The 20,585-nt window shown below is 38.0% G+C and overlaps 1 protein-coding gene across 2 annotated transcripts in view; it reads left to right on the top strand.

Moving 5' to 3' along the window:
- Positions 1-19,914, top strand: part of LOC137647206 (probable elastin-binding protein EbpS) — a 39,916-nt gene extending 20,002 nt beyond the window's left edge. For both annotated transcript variants that reach the window (XM_068380540.1, XM_068380539.1), the window contains 4 exons: positions 6,040-6,474; positions 10,208-10,343; positions 11,612-12,184; positions 14,472-19,914. In XM_068380540.1, the coding sequence (XP_068236641.1) occupies positions 6,040-6,474; positions 10,208-10,343; positions 11,612-12,184; positions 14,472-15,467 (2,140 nt within the window). In that variant the 3' untranslated portion in view covers positions 15,468-19,914. The remainder of the gene's footprint in view (positions 1-6,039; positions 6,475-10,207; positions 10,344-11,611; positions 12,185-14,471) is intronic.
- The last annotated feature ends 671 nt before the right edge of the window (positions 19,915-20,585 follow it).

Here is a 20,585-nt window from a genome sequence, read left to right as displayed (position 1 = left end):
CCTCAACCCTTGAGGCAAGCTCAACTCTTGAGGCAGGAACCTCATGCTATGAGGCAGCCACCTCAACGCATGCAGCAACCACATTCTTCACAGCTTGAGCCGCTTCCCATTCAACTTGAACCGCAGACTATGCAGCATGAGCCTCATGCTTTACAGCATTCGCTTATCACCACGCTTGCTCCTCAGACCCCCGCAGAACCTCCTTCATCCCAGCCTCAGGACTTTGTCATTACCAGCCCTCATCCTCTTCAGCAGAGTCTTGAGGATGAATCTGCTAGTGCGCATGCACCCGTTCTTCAGGATTCAGCCATTCAGCATACTGCTTTATCGTTACCTCTCGCTTCTCAACACTCAGGTGATGAGGTTTCTGAGGATGAAGCTGCTCACCTGGATGATCCTTCATCTGATGTGGAGGAACCCAAGTCATTGCCACCCTCCATTGACTTTCGCAAGGTCCTTACTCTGTTCAGAGAGTTATACCCTGAACACTTTGTTTCTGCTACCCCTCGTTCTCCTCCATCCGAGTTCTCTCTAGGCATGCAACCTATTAAGTCTGCCTACACTAAGCTTGTCTTCGCTAGATCATCAAAGAGAGCTTTGAGAATGTTAGGGGATTGGTTGCAGTCCAAGCAGCAACTGGGAAGGACGTCTTTTATGTTTCCGCCTCCTAAGCTGACTTCTAAGGCGGGCGTCTGGTATGCCACGGGAGAGGAACCAGGCTTGGGGGTCCCTGCCTCTGCCCAGGCTGACTTCTCAAGTTTGGTTGACTCTCCACGAAGGTCGGCTATGAGACGCTCTAAGGTCTGCTGGACCTTTTCTGACCTGGACCACTTCTTAAAGGGAGTCTTTCGCGCCTTTGAAATTTTTAATTTCCTCGACTGGTGCCTGGGGGCCTTGAGCAAGAAGACTGCCCCTTCTGACAAAGACTCGGCCATGCTGATCATGTCCTGTATGGACAAAGCAATTCGCGATGGTTCCGGCGAACTTGCCTCTATGTTTGTATCGGGAGTCCTCAAGAAAAGGGAACAACTTTGCTCCTTCCTTTCCACTGGTATCACCTCTTGCCAAAGGTCACAGTTACTTTTTGCTCCTCTTTCTAAGTTCCTGTTTCCTGAGGATCTTATCAAGGAAATGTCTGCGGCTCTTATACAGAAGGATACGCATGACCTCGTGGCCTCTTCAGCACGGAAGGCTAAGGTTGCACCTTCAGTACCAAGAACTTACCGCACCCCAGTGGCTGATACTCCTGCTACCAGATTTATTCCGCCCTTTCGTGGCAGAGCCCCCAGCCGAGGAAGTACCCGCCCAGACGGTCACAGGGGCAGGTCCAAGAAAGGTACCAAGTCTTCGAAAAGCAAACATTGACTCTCCTCCTCTCCAGACAGCTGTAGGAGCCAGACTCAAGACCTTCTGGCAAGCTTGGGAAAGAAGAGGTGCAGACGCCCAGTCTGTCAAGTGGCTAAGGGAGGGTTACAGGATCCCATTCTGCCGCAATCCCCCTCTGACCACTTCTCCCATCAACCTCTCTCCCAACTACAAGGAAAAGGACAAGAGGCTAGCGTTACATCAAGAGGTGTCGCTCCTGTTACAGAAGGAGGCAGTGGTGATAGTCCGGGATCATCAATCCCCGGGCTTTTACAACCGTCTCTTCCTGGTGGCCAAGAAGACAGGAGGTTGGAGACCGGTGCTGGACGTCAGTGCGCTCAATGCTTATGTTGCCAAGCAGACGTTCACTATGGAGACGACGAAGTCGGTCCTAGCAGCGGTCAGGCAGGAGGACTGGATGGTCTCGTTGGATCTGAAAGACGCCTACTTTCACGTCCCCATTCATCCAGACTCCCAACCTTTTCTGAGATTTGTTTTTGGAAAGGTTGTGTACCAATTCCAAGCCCTGTGTTTTGGCCTAAGCACGGCACCTCTGGTGTTTACGCGACTGATGAGGAATATTGCGAAATTCCTCCACTTGGCGGACATCAGAGCCTCCCTTTATTTAGACGACTGGCTTTTAAGAGCCCCCACAAGTCGTCGCTGTCTGGAGAGTCTCAGATGGACTTTGGACTTGACCAAGGAACTGGGTCTTTTGGTCAACTTAGAGAAGTCCCAGCTTATTCCTTCCCAAACCATCGTTTACCTGGGAATGGAGATTCGGAGTCAAGCTTTTCGGGCTTTTCCGTCGGCCCCAAGAATCAACCAAGCCCTAGAGTGCATCCTGAGCATGCTGAAGAGGAACAGATGCTCGGTGAGACAGTGGATGAGTCTAACAGGGACCCTGTCATCGTTAGCCCTGTTCACCGAGTTAGGGAGACTCCACCTCCGCCCCCTTCAATACCATCTAGCAGCTCACTGGGACAAGAATATGACGCTCGAAGCGGTCTCTATTCCTGTTACCAAAGAGATGAAGACTACTCTCATGTGGTGGAAGAGCAACATCCTTCTCAAGGAGGGTCTCTCGTTAGCTGTTCAGACCCCCAATCTTCATCTCTATTCGGACGCATCAGACTCGGGCTGGGGCGCGACCTTGAACGGACAGGAATGCTCGGGAACATGGAACAAGGAACAGGAAACGCTTCACATCAATTGCAAGGAGTTGTTGGCAGTACATCTGGCCTTAATGAACTTCAAGTCCCTCCTGCTAAACAAGGTGGTGGAGGTGAACTCCGACAACACCACAGCCTTGGCGTACATCTCCAAGCAGGGAGGGACTCATTCGAGGAAGCTGTACGAGATAGCAAGGGACCTCCTCATTTGGTCAAGAAGTCGAAACCTCACGCTGGTAACGAGATTCATTCAAGGCAATATGAATGTCTCGGCAGATCGCCTCAGCAGGAAGGGTCAAGTCATCCCCACAGAATGGACCCTTCACAAGAACGTGTGCAACAGGCTTTGGGCCTTGTGGGGTCAACCAACGATAGATCTGTTCGCTACCTCGATGACCAAGAGGCTCCCATTGTACTGTTCCCCAATCCCAGACCCGGCAGCAGTTCACGTGGATGCTTTTCTGCTGGATTGGTCCCACCTCGATCTATATGCATTCCCGCCGTTCAAGATCATCAACAGAGTTATTCAGAAGTTCGTCTCTCACGAAGGGACACGGCTGACGTTGGTTGCTCCCCTTTGGCCTGCAAGAGAATGGTTCACAGAGGTACTGCAATGGCTGGTCGACGTTCCCAGGACTCTCCCTCTAAGAGTGGACCTTCTACGTCAACCTCACGTAAAGAAGGTACACCCAAGCCTCCACGCTCTTCGTCTGACTGCCTTCAGACTATCGAAAGACTCTAGAGCTAGAGGCTTTTCGAAGGAGGCAGCCAGAGCAAGGAGGATATCCACTCGCAGAGTCTATCAATCCAAGTGGGAAGTCTTCCGAAGCTGGTGCAGAGCCAATGCAGTTTCCTCTACCAGTACCTCTGTAACCCAAGTTGCTGACTTCCTGTTGCATCTTAGGAATGTTAGATCTCTTTCGGCTCCTACGATCAAAGGGTACAGAAGTATGTTGGCAACTGTTTTCCGCCACAGAGGCTTGGATCTTTCCTCCAACAAAGATCTACAGGACATCCTTAAGTCTTTCGAGACCTCTAAAGAACGTCGCTTGTCCACTCCAGGCTGGAATCTAGACGTAGTCTTAAGGTTCCTTATGTCTCCTAGATTTGAACCTCTCCAGTCAGCCTCTTTCAAAGACCTTACTCTCAAAACTCTTTTCCTCGTCTGCCTTGCAACAGCCAAAAGAGTTAGTGAGGTTCACGCCTTCAGCAGGAACATAGGATTCACATCCGAAACAGCTACATGTTCCTTACAGCTCGGGTTTTTGGCAAATAATGAACTTCCTTCACGTCCTTGGCCTAGATCGTTCGAAATTTCTAGCCTTTCCAACATGGTGGGTAACGAGCTAGAGAGAGTTCTTTGCCCTGTCAGAGCTCTAAAGTACTATCTTAAAAGGTCAAAACCTATACGAGGACAATCAGAGGCCTTATGGTGTGCCATTAAGAAACCTTCGATGCCTATGTCCAAGAACGCAGTTTCGTATTACATAAGGCTTCTGATTAGAGAAGCTCATTCTCACACGAAGGATGAAGACCTTGCTTTGCTGAAGGTAAGGACACACGAAGTGAGAGCTGTGGCTACTTCGATGGCCTTCAAACAGAACCGTTCTCTGCAGAGTATTATGGATGCAACCTATTGGAGGAGCAAGTCAGTGTTTGCATCATTCTATCTCAAAGATGTCCAGTCTCTTTACGAGAACTGCTACACCCTGGGACCATTCGTAGCAGCGAGTGCAGCAGTAGGTGAGGGCTCAGCCACTACATTCCCTTAATCCCATAACCTTTTTTAACCTTTCTCTTGAATGCTTTTATTGTTGTTTTTGGGTTGTTACGGTAGGCCAAGAAGCCTTCCGCATCCTAGTTGATTTGGCGGGTGGTCAATTCTTTCTTGAGAAGCGCCTAGGTTAGAGGTTGTGTAGAGGTCCTTTAGTATGGGTTGCAGCCCTTTATACTTCAGCACCTTAGAGTTGTTCAGCCTCCTAAGAGGAACGCTGCGCTCAGTAAGGAAGACGAACTTATTAAAGGCAGAGTAATGGTTCAAGTCGACTTCCTTACCAGGTACTTATAATTTCATTGTTATTTTGAATAACTGATAATATGAAATACGGGATACTTAGCTTCTTGATTAACATGTACACTGGTTTTCACCCACCCCCCTGGGTGTGAATCAGCTACATGATTATCGGGTAAGATTAATATTGAAAAATGTTATTTTCATTAGTAAAATAAATTTTTGAATATACTTACCCGATAATCATGATTTAATTGACCCACCCTTCCTCCCCATAGAGAACCAGTGGACCGAGGAAAAATTGAGGTGGTGTTGACAAGAAGTACTGCAGTACCTGGCCACAGATGGCGCTGGTGAGTACACCCCCCTCTTGTATAGCGATCGCTGGCGTATCCCGTCCGTAGAATTCTGTCGGGCAACGGAGTTGACAGCTACATGATTATCGGGTAAGTATATTCAAAAATTTATTTTACTAATGAAAATAACATTTTTAGAGGACTAGTAGTAATGGGTTAGTATAACTTTCCCTCCTATAGCTCTTCTTAGAGCATGACTGCTGAACTTCATGGACCCTTGAAGCTTCCATATTGATTCCTTCATTTTGTTTTTAGTCGACAGGTTGGTGGTTCTACCTTTGTTAGAGTATTTTTCATGTCCTTTGTCAGGACTTTTTATGGTAGTGTTATTATATCAATGTTCAAGGCATCATCTGGAATAGGATTTTGTGTAATCTGTAATTAGACTTTTTTTTTTTTTTTTTTTTTTTTTTTTTTTTTTTTTTTTTTTACGAATCTTAGTTTGACATACATAAGATATACTTCACCTGTTGAGGCAAAGTGTTTATTTTCACACTTGAGTGTAGGTGCCTCCAGATAAGCAAAATAGCAGGTCAAATAGTCATCATCATCATCTCCTCCTACACCTATTGACGCAAAGGGCCTCGGTTAGATTTCACCAGTCGTCTTTGGGGGCCATTATGTCATCTTCTCTTTCCATTGACTCTTGGGTAACTTAGGTTTATTCCAGGTTTGTATAATTTTCATTCCAGGAATTGATGTACAGTTATTTCTATTCCAAGATTATGTATACATTTATTATAGATCCTTTGAGGTTCGCCTCCAACATCCTGAAGTGAATAATAGCATTCTGAAAGCTGTAGTGGTTTCGTAAGACAGTTGTGCCTTTATATTTGCAGATGCAATAATTCATGGGAGGTTCGTTTTAACATTTTATACTACTATTTTGACAATTATTGTATAATGTTTGTAAAGATAATAAAATGGTATTTCTTTAGTTATATATAAAAATTTAGGGTTAGAAATTGATATTAACTGGGGCAATACATTTTGTGTAGCTATTTTTTATCAATTGTGTGTTTTGTAACCTCTGCAAATGTTAAGGGATCTTTACATTTGAGGTGAACTATTATTTTGACAGAACACTGTTGTCCTCAGCCGTTACTGAAAGTGTTATTTTGTTTTATTTTTTTAGGCACCAGAAGAAAAATCAAAACCAGAAGAGGTCGGAAAATACGAATAAACAAACACAAATGGGACAAAATAAGAGATCTCAACAAAACTCAGGTTTTACTGGAATGCCTCCTGGTAAAAATTCCGGTAATCAAAAAGGATTTAGCATGATGAATTCTCCTATAGCAAATAATAATGATGTATACGTAAATGGAAAAAAGGTGTGCCCATATTATTTGAATAGCGTGTGTGTAAGAGGAAAGCAGTGCTCGTTTTATCATCCAGCATATTCTCCAAGACTTGAGAGCTCAATTTCACCTGGCCCTCACATTTATCCCCGTAGAATAGAAACACCACTGTCACCGAGTTCTCAACAGATTCCTTCTGAAGATACCTTTACATGGTTACAATTCTGTCAGAATTATTTACATCTACGATGCCCTCGTTCAGATTGCAAGTAAGTTCTCTTTTTATTATGCCTCAATGCACTAAAGTTGACTCAACATGTTACATACATGGAACCAAATGTAAAAGGTAGTTTTCAAATTCAAATATATGTTTTAGAAGATTATCTTAAAAGAATTCAACCAACATTTTATGGCTAGACAGTTCATATGTACTTGACAGATTTTAGTAGAAATGCTTGTATGAAAGTGTCAGGCTCATTCTTCAATAACTCTTCTTTTCAATCTTGCCTATTATTTTTTGTGTGTTCCCTGTAGTCTTATTTTTTTGCTACACGAATAAAAACAACCCTTGTGATGTAATAGGACTTGGATTTCAGTGTAACTCAAAACTGCTGTTAAAATTTATAACCATATGTAAGTAGTTTCTGGTGTGTAGTTAAAAGTTCCGTTCCTGTGGCTGCTCACTTGAGTAGCCAAGAGATCAGCCAGTTTGACTAAGGCCATCAAGTAGTACAGACATACTTTCAGTTCTAACAAATTTGGCTTTTTTAAATTTTTTATCTCTGCAAATCATTTGTTCTTGACAAATTGAGGAACCACTTGTTGGCATGTAGTTCTGCTCAGGGTTTTCCAGCTGTGTGTGTGGAACATTCATGAGCAGAAGTAATGTGGATCCCCATTTTTTTGTGCCTTTCTTGTAGGTGCCATTATGTGAGGAATGTAGGGAGTGGTTGTCCTCCCAGTGGCTGCAGTACGGCAAGATGATAAAGTAGTAGTCCAAACAAGATTCTTCTTCAGGTTTTTTATTGAAGTCTTGAGAAATCTGCTAAACCTCTCCTTTCTCTTTCTGGCTTTTGGTCTTTTTCCATCTTCCTTCTCCTGGGGGGAAGGCAAAGAAATATGACAACCTTTATTCAACGTCAGGGCAAAGCCAGACCGAAGCCTTATTATATGCTTTCCCTATAGGAGCAGGTATTCGGGTTCTTGGTGGGGAATCCGAAATTATCTTTACGATTGACAATATGGGATGTCTTAAGGACTCTCCTTAGATTAAGGGCATTTTTTCGATGGTAAGAATTTTGCAAACCCTTGTAACATAAAGAGCGGGTTTTTCCATCTGTTATGTCCTGACATCGACCCCCCAGGACCACTGAAGTTGTAATAGGTATCGGTCCTCACCTTCAGTGGAGCTGTCACCTTTGAACTAGATACCTAATAAAGAAAGGAAATGTACATGTGCTACCTCACCTATGAGCTCGATTCCTATGACCTTGTCTAATGCAATGACTGCCTAGTTCTTTTTGATTTCTTAAGGTGAAAAGGGGGTTACCTTCTACCTCATTTACATCCTTTATTGTAGCAAGACAAGGAAGTCTTCAGTTCCCCTAGGGAATACTCCTCTCCTGCAGTTGAAGGCATACTTATAAGTCTTCTGGAAGGTGAATTTTCTCAGACACCACTGCAGCAAACGAGAAAGATCTTCATGTACCTACGAAAGACATTGCATGCGACCTCTGTTGGCTTGTACTCGCTCATACTTATGAGTCTTCATCGATAGTTTTAAGGTTTTTATCCATGACCAACCCAGACCTTTAGAGACCATGCTTTGTTGTTTTGGGTTTTTTGTCTATGACCGACCCAGACTTTTAAAGAATGCTTTGTCCCTTCAATCCAACGCTCTTGGGAACCTTGGAGACAACCTCAGACTATCAGGCATTTATTGAAGAGGTCTTATACCTCTGCAGAATGAACCAGCCATCTCAGACTGCTACTGCTAGAAGTTTGAGAGTAGACTTAGGCATCCATAGTAAAACTTTTGGAGTAAGATGTGGACAAATCCTAAGAGGTTGTTCCTTTAGGCTTAAATGCCAGTACTGTATAATTGAGGAAATGTGGCATAATTTTGGGAATTCCACATCACATCATTGAAGGGAATATTGTAGGTTCTAGTATGAAAAATATTAAATTCAGGCCAGCAAGCACACCCTGTTCCCAATTCCATGGATTTGTCGCTAGGTCTCCCTTCCCAACATCCGTAGCAGATGCTGCCTCCACTGATTTTCCCGTTGTTACCAAGCTAGGAAGACTGTGTTAGAATAGGTTCCTGCTTGAGCTTTCTACGGAGCTTGAAAACCCAGGAGGGAGTAGGAGGAATGCAGGAGTTTATGGGAATGAAAGGACCTTTAATGGTACCCACATAGAGGGAGGCAATTGATGCCTCAACTATGTGGGCTATAATTGAGGTATCCAGAGGAAATGTAAACTAACTGAACACAGGAAGGATGGTAGCCTGTTGAGCGATAAGTTTTAGGATGCTGTACTTCGTCAAATGTACAGGGACGGTTTTACTAGAGCCATACACCAAAATTATAAAAAATCCAGTCTACTCAAGTCTAAAACTCGGAACTATGACTTATGAAAAAATACGAATAAGTGCTTAAAAGAAATGAAACCTTTAAGGCTAAATCATTCCCATGCTGTCATAAAAAATCAACTAAAGTAAAGTACTTCATACGGTTAGTGTAAAGAAAAAAATTTGATGTGTTGGTTACATTAAGTCTATCATTAAGAATAACAAAGAGAATGCTTCATACGGTCAGTGTAAAGAAAAAAAAAATCTTGAAGTAAACAGTATTCTTTTTTGAATAATTTGGTGTGTTGGTTACATCGAGTATCATTAAGAATAACAAATTAAATATTTGTAAGATAGTCTACTGTACTTGAAAGTTGTGGGTGCCTGACTAGTCTGGTACCATGAGTGTACAAAAAAGCATTCTACTCCATTGGCAGACTAATTAGAATGATGCTAGTAGAGTGCATACTAGGTACCTGGTAGTCCTGGCTCCAGTAATAGTATTGGTTCTCAGTGGCATGTTTTGGTTTGTCTAACATATTTTAGTGTAAGGGGTGCTGTAACTGATTCAATAAAGCTTAAATCTGTAGGTCCTCCTTATACTTGGCTATGCAGGTCGATATACTGGCCCTAGAGCAGGGAGGACAATTGTTTCCTTGGTTATTTTCTTGTATTGGATTCCCTGTGCTTTTTCCTTTCATAAACCCAACCTGCTACTCATATATTTCTCTGCTCTCATCTTTTCTTCTAATCTTCTGGTACCTTGAATACATGTTCCTAAAGCTTGATTCCTCTGTAGTTTGTAGTTCAACACTTCTCTTTTTGGTTCTTACAATTTAATCATCCAATCGTCTTCCCCCTGATCTTTTCCAAAAGTGTGTTCACCCATTATCTTTTTAGATTTCTCAATGCCTTAATCATTTCTATGGTTTCCCCTAATTTTCCTACAGCTTTATTTACTTTAACTTTCTTTATAACATTCTCGACTATTCTCCCTGATTTTTTCTAGTGGTCTATCGACTTGATACTGGAGAAACCTTTTCAAGGTTTTCATTCATTCTCACTGTTTAGTAGTTTTGATAAATAGTCTTGCATCTTCATCTTCTCTTTGACTGACTCTTCCTTAATTAAGGTCTTTCCATTATCAGCTTTAATAATTCTTAACCCTCCAACATCCTGCCAGTCTTTTCTTCTCGCTTCTGCAATTTTGTAGATTATCTTTTCTCTCCGGTATTCCCTTTATACACCACTCTCCTGGCTCTTCCTTTGACATTAGCTACCATTCTTTGTTTCCTTCTTTGTCCATCTATATTCCTCTCTTGTTTGGTAATTTTTATAGTCTTGCCTCCCACTTCTGGCTATAGCTAAAAGTATCCAGTACTGATAATAACTTATAGATTCATAGAAATATAGTATTTTGTACATTTCAGATTTTTACATGTATCAATAGACGACGAAGATGTTTACCGAGCAACTGGTAGAATTCCTGCTCATATAGTAGAACAAGCTGTACGTAAAGCAATGCTTGATGACATCGCTCCTGCTGGTGTTACTCAGCCTTGTAAGGTAGGTTTAATTGATTGGTTGAGTATTTGATCTGTTCATATCATTCACATTGACATTTGGAGTTCTTAGTAGGTGAGATATATTTATATTTGACATAATTATTTGTTAGGTAAATATAGTATAGTTAAAATGTAAGTCGTTGCGGGCTGCCAACGCAAGAGCCCAGGTCTTGCCCTTAAAGCAAGGCATTCTAAAACCAACGAACGAACCAAAATGTTAGTATTATTTTAGAGGACATTATTAAATTTGTCACTGAACCGTCAGATGTAAATTATGAATGGTTAAGCATACTCTACTGTACTTTTGTACTATTAATTTATTTGTTTCATTATGTTATGTATGTATTGGTTCCAGTTTATTTTAGCTAGGTTTATTTTTGATTTGATATCATGCTGCATTACCAATATTTCTATTATAATTTGCAATACCCTATCAGCACTTTATGCATTTTATGGTTTTGTCATAGAACTTATGATTTGTAATCAAAATTGAGCCATTGTGAGGTGGCTTTAGTACTTCCAAGTTGCATACTGCACAAATTTGATTTGTTTAATATGAAATATTAGTATTAATGTAGGTTAGAGTAACATAATTTTCACTTGTATAGATAATGTATTTTATTTTAGTTGAAAGAGTATATTTTGGAAAGCTTTTTGCAGTGGTGAAGTTATTTGTCTCTTCTAATATAATTGAAATCTATTGATTTATTCCCCAATATGAATAAAACAGAGTTAATTTTATTTCTTTTTCAATGAATACCAGATACTGTAATCGTATACTTCAATCGTATACTTCATACTTCTAGCGTAAGCTAAGTAAAAAGAAAAGTTGGTTATTACTGGGCTCTTGCATGGCTGTTCAGTAGTTGTGTTGCACCACAATGCTATCTTCCTATTAGGGAGTTTCAGCTACACTTGAAACATACTCGTATTAAAAGATTCGGGTTTCTAATTTTAGGTAAAAGTACAAATTAATTAAAAAATTTGTCATGTCAGTTGGATTGTCCAGAATTTAATTTGCAACAAATGTCAAGTTTTGGAAACAAAGTAAATTTATGTAGTTTTATTGATCCTATTTTCAAGTTTTCCAACAATATTACCAAGTTTTTGTACTGGATAATAATAATAATTTATTCCTAATTTATTTCCTTGAGTAAAGCTATTCCAACTGCAGTAATCTTATATGTTTTGTGCCTTTGAAAATGGATACTATATATGCCCTAATAATGTTATGAATTGACATTTATCATCTGCATTTAAATTTTTCAGGCTTATCTAGAAGGACAGTGCAATTGGTATTCCTGTCCTTTTCGACACATCTCAAGGCAAGATTTTTCTCGTGAAGTGGTGAATCTTCTACATCAGGAGTTTGAAGGGAAAATGAGACCTACAGGTAGCTATCGTTTAATGGCTAATCGAATTTTAGATAGAGACTCTCACATGTTTGATTCTCGCAAGCCATTTGAAAGACGGGATTACCCCTTTGACAAAAGTGATGTGCGAAATTCTCTATCAAGAGGGGATGATTATCTAGTCCATGGAATGAAAAGCCTGTCACTTGACCGTAATATTAGTGATAAACAGAGGGAAGTAGAGGATCTTCGAAGTCAACTCGATATGCTTCATGAAGAAAACGAAAGATTACGCAACAGCATGCGTGTGAGGTCAGAGGATCAAAAGAGAATGGAGCTATTACATGAAGAGCGTAGGATACAAGAGAAACTCGAAAAGCTAAAGGTTGAAAATGAATCGTTGAGAGGATTCAGAGGAAACGCTTATCCTGTTCCTTCTCAACATATGATCAGTAATGCTGGTTATGGAGCTAACTTCTATGCAGATATGGTAAGACATTAATTTTGAATATATTTTCCTTTCTATGATATTTTTCAATGACTATGTTTTCATAAAGGGCTTCTCTAATACCTTACGTCTTTTCTCTTAGTACAGAAGACTCTCTTAAATTGAATGGTTCAGATTTGTTTATATGAGTAAACCCCAAAGTTTCATGGTTTTTGAAGAACAAAAACCAGCAATTCTACAAATATGGTTTTTTAACTTGAGCAGAAAATATGATTATAGTTGTAATTTTTGCCTTTTATACATGTGAATGAGGAACAGTATTAGGGTTGGTAACGAGACCTCATTTCTTGGGTATAATTATTAATTCATAATGTCGATTTGTTAATATCCCTGCTGCAGTATATATTTTAAGTTTAGCATTTATATTTTAGCCTGTATTCTAGTTTTAGTACTGTACAACAATTTAAAGTTTTTAACTGGCTAAATCATTTACATACATTTAAGATAATTTTGTACCATCCAGTTTTGACTGAGTTAACCAGTCGCACTGGTGTTCACAAAGTATGGTAGGATTAAATAGAGAAAAAAAAGTTGTATTATCTTTAAGTATTCACTAATCCTTCTTACTTTTGAGAAGAAGTTTGCCATATGCAGCTCAGATAACTCATTAACCTACTTAGATTTTTCTGGGATTATTCTGTAATTACGTTATCAACATCACATAAATCATGAACTGCTTCAGATAAAAATCTGGACAAGGAGGCTAACGATTATTCCTTGGGAAAGAAAACTGATCACGATTTTAAACTTTTTATGCATAGAATTTAGAAAATCCTTGTTAGGAGATTTTGTTAAAATAGGGTGTTAAAAAAAAAACATCAATATTGTATATTAGAGTATGAAAATAGTTTTAAAAAGGGACATTGTTGATGTGCTGAAGGTTTTTCTTCATGTTCTATTTGATATTTTTAACTTTTAAGTTTTTCTTCATGTTCAGTGCCAAAGTGTCTACAGATATTTATTGCTACACAATTGTAATTCAAGTTTGGTCATACTCACTGTACTCATTATTGCGCATTTATATAATTGGCAACTAATACAGATTATAGTAATACCCTGCCCTATGCAGTAATTGGGTCCAAGAGACGTAAAGTAAGTTGAATTTTTATGTAGGTCGGAAAACTGCTTCTATTTAATGAAAACCTGATACTCTACGTAAATTAACTCCGATGATGCATTTTGGCGCCGTATGTTCATGTCACTGTAAGTGCTGAATAGAAAATGTATTCAGTATTATGCAGTTCTCAGTTATTTTTATCTTTATTCCTTTGTTACGCTATGAAACATCATTGCAAGCAAGATCCCGGGGGCTTAAGAAGCTTCATGTAAAATACCGGACTATACAGTACAGTACTTCGCTGTTATTTTAGGACTTAGATAGGAAAGAACGGCATAACTTTTTATTTTTTAAGGAGAATGACATATGTTGAAATGACGTAAAGAGGGCACTACAGTATATTACATTTGTTTTCTTATGTAAGAAGCTTCCTTGTGTTGTTATTGCATTTATGAAAACATTTTTGTGAGCTTGTCATTTTAAAGGATTTTATAGGGTTGATTTGGTTTTTGGTATTTTTCTTTACTGCTTGCCATAAAAATGAGCTTTAATCAGAGCAGTGTGGCTTAAAGAATGTAATTTTGAGGTTTATTTATTTATTTACTGCAATATCCCTAGCCCAGGAGTTTTAAATACAAGGCAATCTTGTTTCTATATCATCTTCAAACATTGCTAATGCACTGAATTCTATCCATTCTTTGATAAAAGATAAAGTAGATATTAGTTTACAAAGTATGAATTACGGGGAAAAATGTCACTGATAGCCTGTTTTAATAATTTCATTACACATTTTGACTCCTCAAAATTGATTAGAAGTGGGAAAGGCTTTATAACTTAAATAAAATTACTAGAGGTTCATAATGTTGTGTGTAAATTAGTGTAGTTGAATGGTGATAGTTTGTAATTTGTAAGGATAAGAAATTGAACAGTTGTATTTTGTGAAATCAAAGTTGGTAGGCATAAATGCATTGATTCACATAGCAGTGTTAATATTTTATTGAAATTTAAGATATAAAAGATTCATACAGTATTGTGTTTGTAATTCATATATGGAACTGTTGGAAGTGATAAAGATCCATATGATAAAAGTCAAGAAACACTGTCCACATTGAAAATGATACATGAGAATAGTGAATATGAGCAGATGTAAATGATTTGCCACAGACTGGTACATTTGTCAGTCATTAATACTATTGTGTATTTGTTTTGCAGAGAAATGAAATGAAAAGGCAAAATCCTGAATCATACAGTTTTGATGAGCTTCTAAATACAGGGTTGATGACGAATAGAGACCAAGGGTATGTGCATCAGCTGATAGGTATGCCTTTAACCACAGCCAAGAAATCTCAGGCTTTAGATCAGATGAAAGGTAAGGGCAAACAAAAAAATGCGAATCCTAAACTACCTGTCAAGAAATCAGGACAAATCCTACAAACGGCTGCAAGACCGTCTTATCAGATTAAGGTTTTTGGAGGGAAGAAAGTTTATCTACCAGTGAACCAGAAAAAGAGCAAATCGCCACAAAATCAGCCTGTAGTAAATAATCAAAATAAACAAGCAAATCAGAAGAAGACCACTAATCCTGCAGGTCCCAAATCTGCCAATGATAAGAATGAGACAAAGAAAAAGCAGAAAGGTGAAAAAAAGAAAACCGAGGGCAATGGAAATAAAAACCAAGCGAGTAATGGTTTGACTTCAGGAGCAGCATCAGTAAAGGTACTCAATGAAGATGGTAATGATGTAATAATTGAAGAGACAATAGTTGAAGTAACGCGAGTTGAAGAAATAACAGAGGGAGCTGTGGCAATCTCTGAAGGCAATGCAAGCTCTCAAGAAAATGCAAGCTCTCAAGAAAATGCTAGCTCTCAAGAAAATGCAAGCTCTCAAGAAAATGCAAGCTCTCAAGATAATGCAAGCTCTCAAGATAATGCAATCTCTCAAGAAAATGCAAGCTCTCAAGATAATGCAAGCTCTCAAGAAAATGCAGGCTCGCAAGAAAAGGATTCTAATTTGAAAGGTGGTGATAAAGCTGAAGAAAGTGAGGTTTCTGCTGGCAATACGGAAAGTACAGGAGAGAGGGATGGTAAGGTCGGTGAAGATAAATCTGAGAAAAGCAAAGGTGGTGAGAAAGGTAACTCTCAAAATAAAGCAGATGGAAAACAACAGGAGTCTGATCGATGGGTTGATGCAGAAGATGATAATTTTTAAAAAATGCTCTTGGGGGTTTTTGAATTAGACAAATATTGCAATATCTTGAATCTGAATATAAAAGATTAAAAGAAATCTTAAGGAAACAAAACATCTCATGACTTCAGGTAAATCTATTGGATTTCTTTTAGCCCATCTGGAAAAGGGAATGTGATTTATTTTTTCTTATATAGATTTATATATTTTTACATTAATGCTAGTTAGTACACATTGTTATGAATTGTCTTTTCATGATTCAGTCAAGTTTATTTTATTTTTTTTTTAGGTAAATCACTATGCCAAAGAAAATTAATGTTAAAAAGGGGGTTTGGTGAGTATTTGTCATTCTGTCTATTTGCCTGTAATTCTGATTCTTACAGGTTCAGATATTGATGTACCAGATGACACAAGTGCGTCAAATTTGGGATTTCTTGTTACCCAAATAATTTTACTGCAGTGAAATATTAGCATGATTACCTTTGAAGATTATTGTAAAAAAGCTAGTTGTCAGTAATTGAGGACACACTGTCTCAGTGCTAATTGAACCACTTTGGTGAAGAAATATAAAATCTGTTTAAATATAAAATCTATTGACAGATTGGTACCTGATTTCTGTCACTGAGGAACTTCAATTGGTTCTTTGAAAACTTTCATTCAATTTGGTGTCATTTTTTGGGGGGATACCAATTACGGTAAGTGGGAAATTTCAGAATTTGTAATTGCCTGTGACTAAGTGCATTATTAATGGAGAATTGGTAAATTAAACAGTGATTTTAAGTAGTTTGAAGTAAGTTATATAGTAAAGATTCATTTTTTTAGCTTTGTTTCCAAACTGCATTTGCTGACATTGGAAGAGTCACTCGTATGTTTAGTATCTTCAGTATTTGAATGATAAGCTTTTTATTCATGCAACTGCTTTTCTTTTTACTTTTTTTTATGGAAGTGATTTTTCGTTCTAATACGGGATGTTTAAAAGTCAAAATGGTTTAATCTATATCAAATATTTGGAATTACCTACTATAGATTTTTCATGTTGCACTCATATATAGTGTATTTGATTTGCTATTGAAGAGGAATGAAAAAGTTACTGCACCTATATCTTCATGGAACATTGTGGTGTTTTTTCTTTAGTTTTATGAATGGGCAGGGTTTACTCAATGTAAGAAGCCTTTTAATGTAATTTTTGATTGAGAAACTTGCTGGAGTCACTGTATTCTGTATTTAGCCACAAGTACCTATGTGCTAGAGAAGAGACTTAAGGTTATTAATAGAGGCTTGGGACATTTTGAATCCTTGGATTTCAGTAATTTTGCCCAAGTTTTAGAAAGGAAAAAATATTTTTTGCTTCTCTCGTGGTTATGTGGATGGTGAACACTATAAAAGTGTTACTAACACAGTAAATCATACATTATATTATGGACTAGACAGGAATTTAGTCACAAAATGTGAGTTTTGCTGCAGATGCACCTAGTAGAACATGAAATAGTATTTGCAAAGTCTATAACAAATATATGTAGCATCTACTGGTCTTTTTTCTACTAGTTTTATGTTTTTTATAGTCTAAAAGATCTCTAGTATTCTTGACTTCCTTGCACTTGAATTCGCTTACCATTGCAGGCCTATTAACCCTTTTACCCCCAGGGTATTTGGAAATTTCCAACCCTTAACCCCCAAGGGTTATTTTTTTTTCAAGCACATTTTGCAGTATATTTTTTTTTAAATTGCTCTAACAGCCTTAATTTCTGTCATAGAGAGGTCAGGTTGGTCTCATTCTCTTGGAAAATGCCTGAATTTTCTCAAAATATTATCAAAAATATGCAAAAAACATTTTAAATAGCATTTTTTTGCAAGGACGTACCGGAACGTCCATGGGGGTAAAGGGATGAGTTTTGTGAAACGTACCAGTACGTCCTTTGGGGGTAAAAGGGTTAATATGAGCAATTGAAAGAAATCATCACCTTGAGTGACATGACTTAATTTTGTGCGTGAGAGGGACCCTCGGGTAAATTGCGTGCCTTGGGAACCTCTTTTGTGCAGAATCAGGGACCTGCCCCGGCATGTGCGTGTTTCTTTTGATTCCCGTTTTCTGATCAAGATTGTAGTGGTCAGTAAAATGTAAAGTGAGGTAGTTGATAAAGTTAGAGGTCATTGGGACTATGAAAATAGATTTGTAATCATATTTTAAGTAGGAAAATAATTTCCAATTTTGATTTACTCATTACTTTGTATAATCTGCACTATTACTACTACTAATCATAAGTAGTTTTATCAGACCACTATTATAGCTTCTTGAAATTTGAAAGTGGTAGATAAGTTAGTTTGTTTATAGCTGTATCATGTGAAAGGTATAAGCTTGTTATAAACCTTGATTTTTTTATATCTCTGCAGCATTTCTGGTTAAGCATTTTCAATGAGATATTCCTGAAAAATGACGGTACTCTAAACAGATTCTGTATAGCGTGGCTTGCCTTGAACATTGTGATGTCTACAGAACATTGTTCATTGACAAATGTAATAACCCCACTGCAATGCAGTATGATACAATTGCATTGCATGCTCCAGATTTTTGGTCTGAGCATATTGGGTTGCCATGGTCTATCTCCATACTACTATGATATAGTCATGAGTAGAGGTCTGAATCTTTACTCAAGACAAAGCTGGTAACTTTATAAAGGTTTTGAAGAATTCATTTTCAATTATACTGTAATACCTGACACCTTTATTATTTTGTGTATGTAGTAGTTTTGAGAATGGTTGGCTGTTTCCAAACTGTGAAGAACAGTTCATCAAGTCGTGAGACCATGATCTGAAGCAGCCAATGTTAATTGAAGTGTTTTAGCCTGATTTTTGTGGCAAAGTTAGAACCTACTGGTTTCGATGCCACAGAATGAAATGGCCGTTTGTTGGTTGCTAATAATTTTGTTAGCAAAGTTTGAAATTATTGCTACTTATCTTTATGTATTTTATGATTGCTCTTTAGAACCTAGCCTTACCAGACACATTCTGCAGTTCAGTAGATCTTTGATCTTGTTGACTTATGAATGGATGTCTTCTTTTTCCTTTTTTTTTTAGCTTTAATTCAGAAATGAATACCCTTGCTGCATTATTGTGCTGTTGTAAGAGAGAAATACTGTATTAGCAGATAAAACTTTCAATTTTAAGAACACCCCTCTTTTTTTTTTTTTTTTTTTTTTTAAAGCAAAATATTTTTAATGATTTGTATTCTTATTTTGAGTTTTTTCTAAGTGGGGTATAAAGGGAAATCAATCTTGATTAATTTAGCATTCTGAACCTTTCAATTACCACTTCAATTTTACTGTTCCATAGCTCCATATATTTGGCTAATATGTATTGTCTGCCAATTATGGCCTATCTCTACTGCAGTTTCAACATTACATTAAGTGTACAACCATTAGTTATAAATGTTATTCAGAGTTTGTTAGCACATGTGGAATTATATACCGTGTGTCTGATTTGAATGCACCAAATTTAAGAATTTGGTTGAATTGCTGTACAGTAATGAGAATGATCTTGCATGTCTAAGGGATTTCATATTGTGGTTATGTGTGGTTTTTAATGCAGTCTGTAGTAAGGCTTTCAGTTAGCTCTGAAAGGGGCCGAGGGGTGTCAGGACTTGATTTGTTTTTGTTCAGAGTTTTTAAGATGAATCTAAGAATGCTTATTAGGGAAGTTTTGCCATATTTTTAGTGATGGATTGAGTGCTTATTGCAATTTCATCTTGGACTTAAAATGTCATGAAGGAAAGACTAATATAATTATGCTAAAAGTCTTTTTTATTGCATAATGGCATTGTTAAGAATGCAATTAAGTGAACTGATAGTGAAAGGATGACACTATAAATTGTATCACTAAAAATTTCAAACAGGATACAGATTTGGTTGCGATGTAAAGACTCGTAACACAATCTGCATTAACTTCTTGTGTAAGGATTCTGGAAAGACTGCATTAGGAAAATTGTAATGACCACCATTATATGAATGTTAAGGGTAATTCAATTTGCTTCTTTGAGGAATACACATGTAATATGCCCACTGTTAGGAACTGTGTACGTGAGCACCATATTTTACGGTACTGTTAGGATTGACTGAGAAATGGGAACGTATCTGTACATACCTACAGCACGTTTATACCATTGCTAGAGCAAGCTTTCATTTATCCATTAATGGATTTATGAAGTAGTAACCACCATCCTCTCAAGGCAGGTTCATGGTTATCCCTTTATTACATTTAGATTTGTTAATGGAAGAAATTGAAAAATTGTTTTTCGATTTTTGTTACTGAAAGAAATAGAGGAACAGTTTTTCAATTTTTTGTCGTTGAATTGTAATGGATGAATGAGCATCATATTGTATGTACTGCCGTAAATGTAATCTTCAGTATTCCTTATCAGTTTGTAGCTACTTTAAAAGGGAAAATAATTTTGTTCGTCAATAAACACTGAATTTAATCATACTTTTTATTTCTCCTTAGTGATTAAGATGTGATGTGAGCTTGTGCTTCATCTTTAGTGGTTAAGAGATGTGAGCTACTGCTTCAAGGTTTGGGAAGTGAGGCGATGTCAGCATGAAGCAGCACTAGGAAGTAGGTACTGTAACGGCAGTTAACTGAATTGTAAGCTGTATCTTTTTATTCTTTGTTTACATTGAATCGATTTGATAAATTTTTAACTATTAAATTTAGTAAGTTCTTGCTATATCAATAAGTACACTTGTATTAGGTGGTTGTTGACAAATTTTCATTTTAAGAGATTAAGATCTGCAAAAAAAAAAAAAAAATGTAAATTTTCTGCACTGTAGTACTATTTTGTATCTTGCTATAAAGTATTTTTTGGAGAGTAAGTCCTGTAATAAATAGATCAAAGGAAATATCTAGACTGCTATGAAGTTATGTTTTGGTTAAAGTTTCAGAGAAAGAATATATCTTGAATCTGACTCATAACTTGTTCCTAAAGGTTTAAAGGATATTCATGAATGGCAGAGGCCAGGGACAGTGACATTGCCTTATCAAGCAGGACAATGGCCCAAGTCCCTTCCACCCAAGCTAGGACGAAGGAGGGCCAGGCAATGGCTGCTGATGACTCAGCAGATAGACCTTTAGGCTCCCCAATACCCCCCCTCC

The sequence above is a fragment of the Palaemon carinicauda genome, chromosome 9 (genome assembly GCF_036898095.1).
Source record: "Palaemon carinicauda isolate YSFRI2023 chromosome 9, ASM3689809v2, whole genome shotgun sequence".
NCBI classification, from domain to species: Eukaryota; Metazoa; Arthropoda; class Malacostraca; order Decapoda; family Palaemonidae; genus Palaemon; species Palaemon carinicauda.
This window is presented reverse-complemented; position numbering and strand designations above follow the sequence as displayed.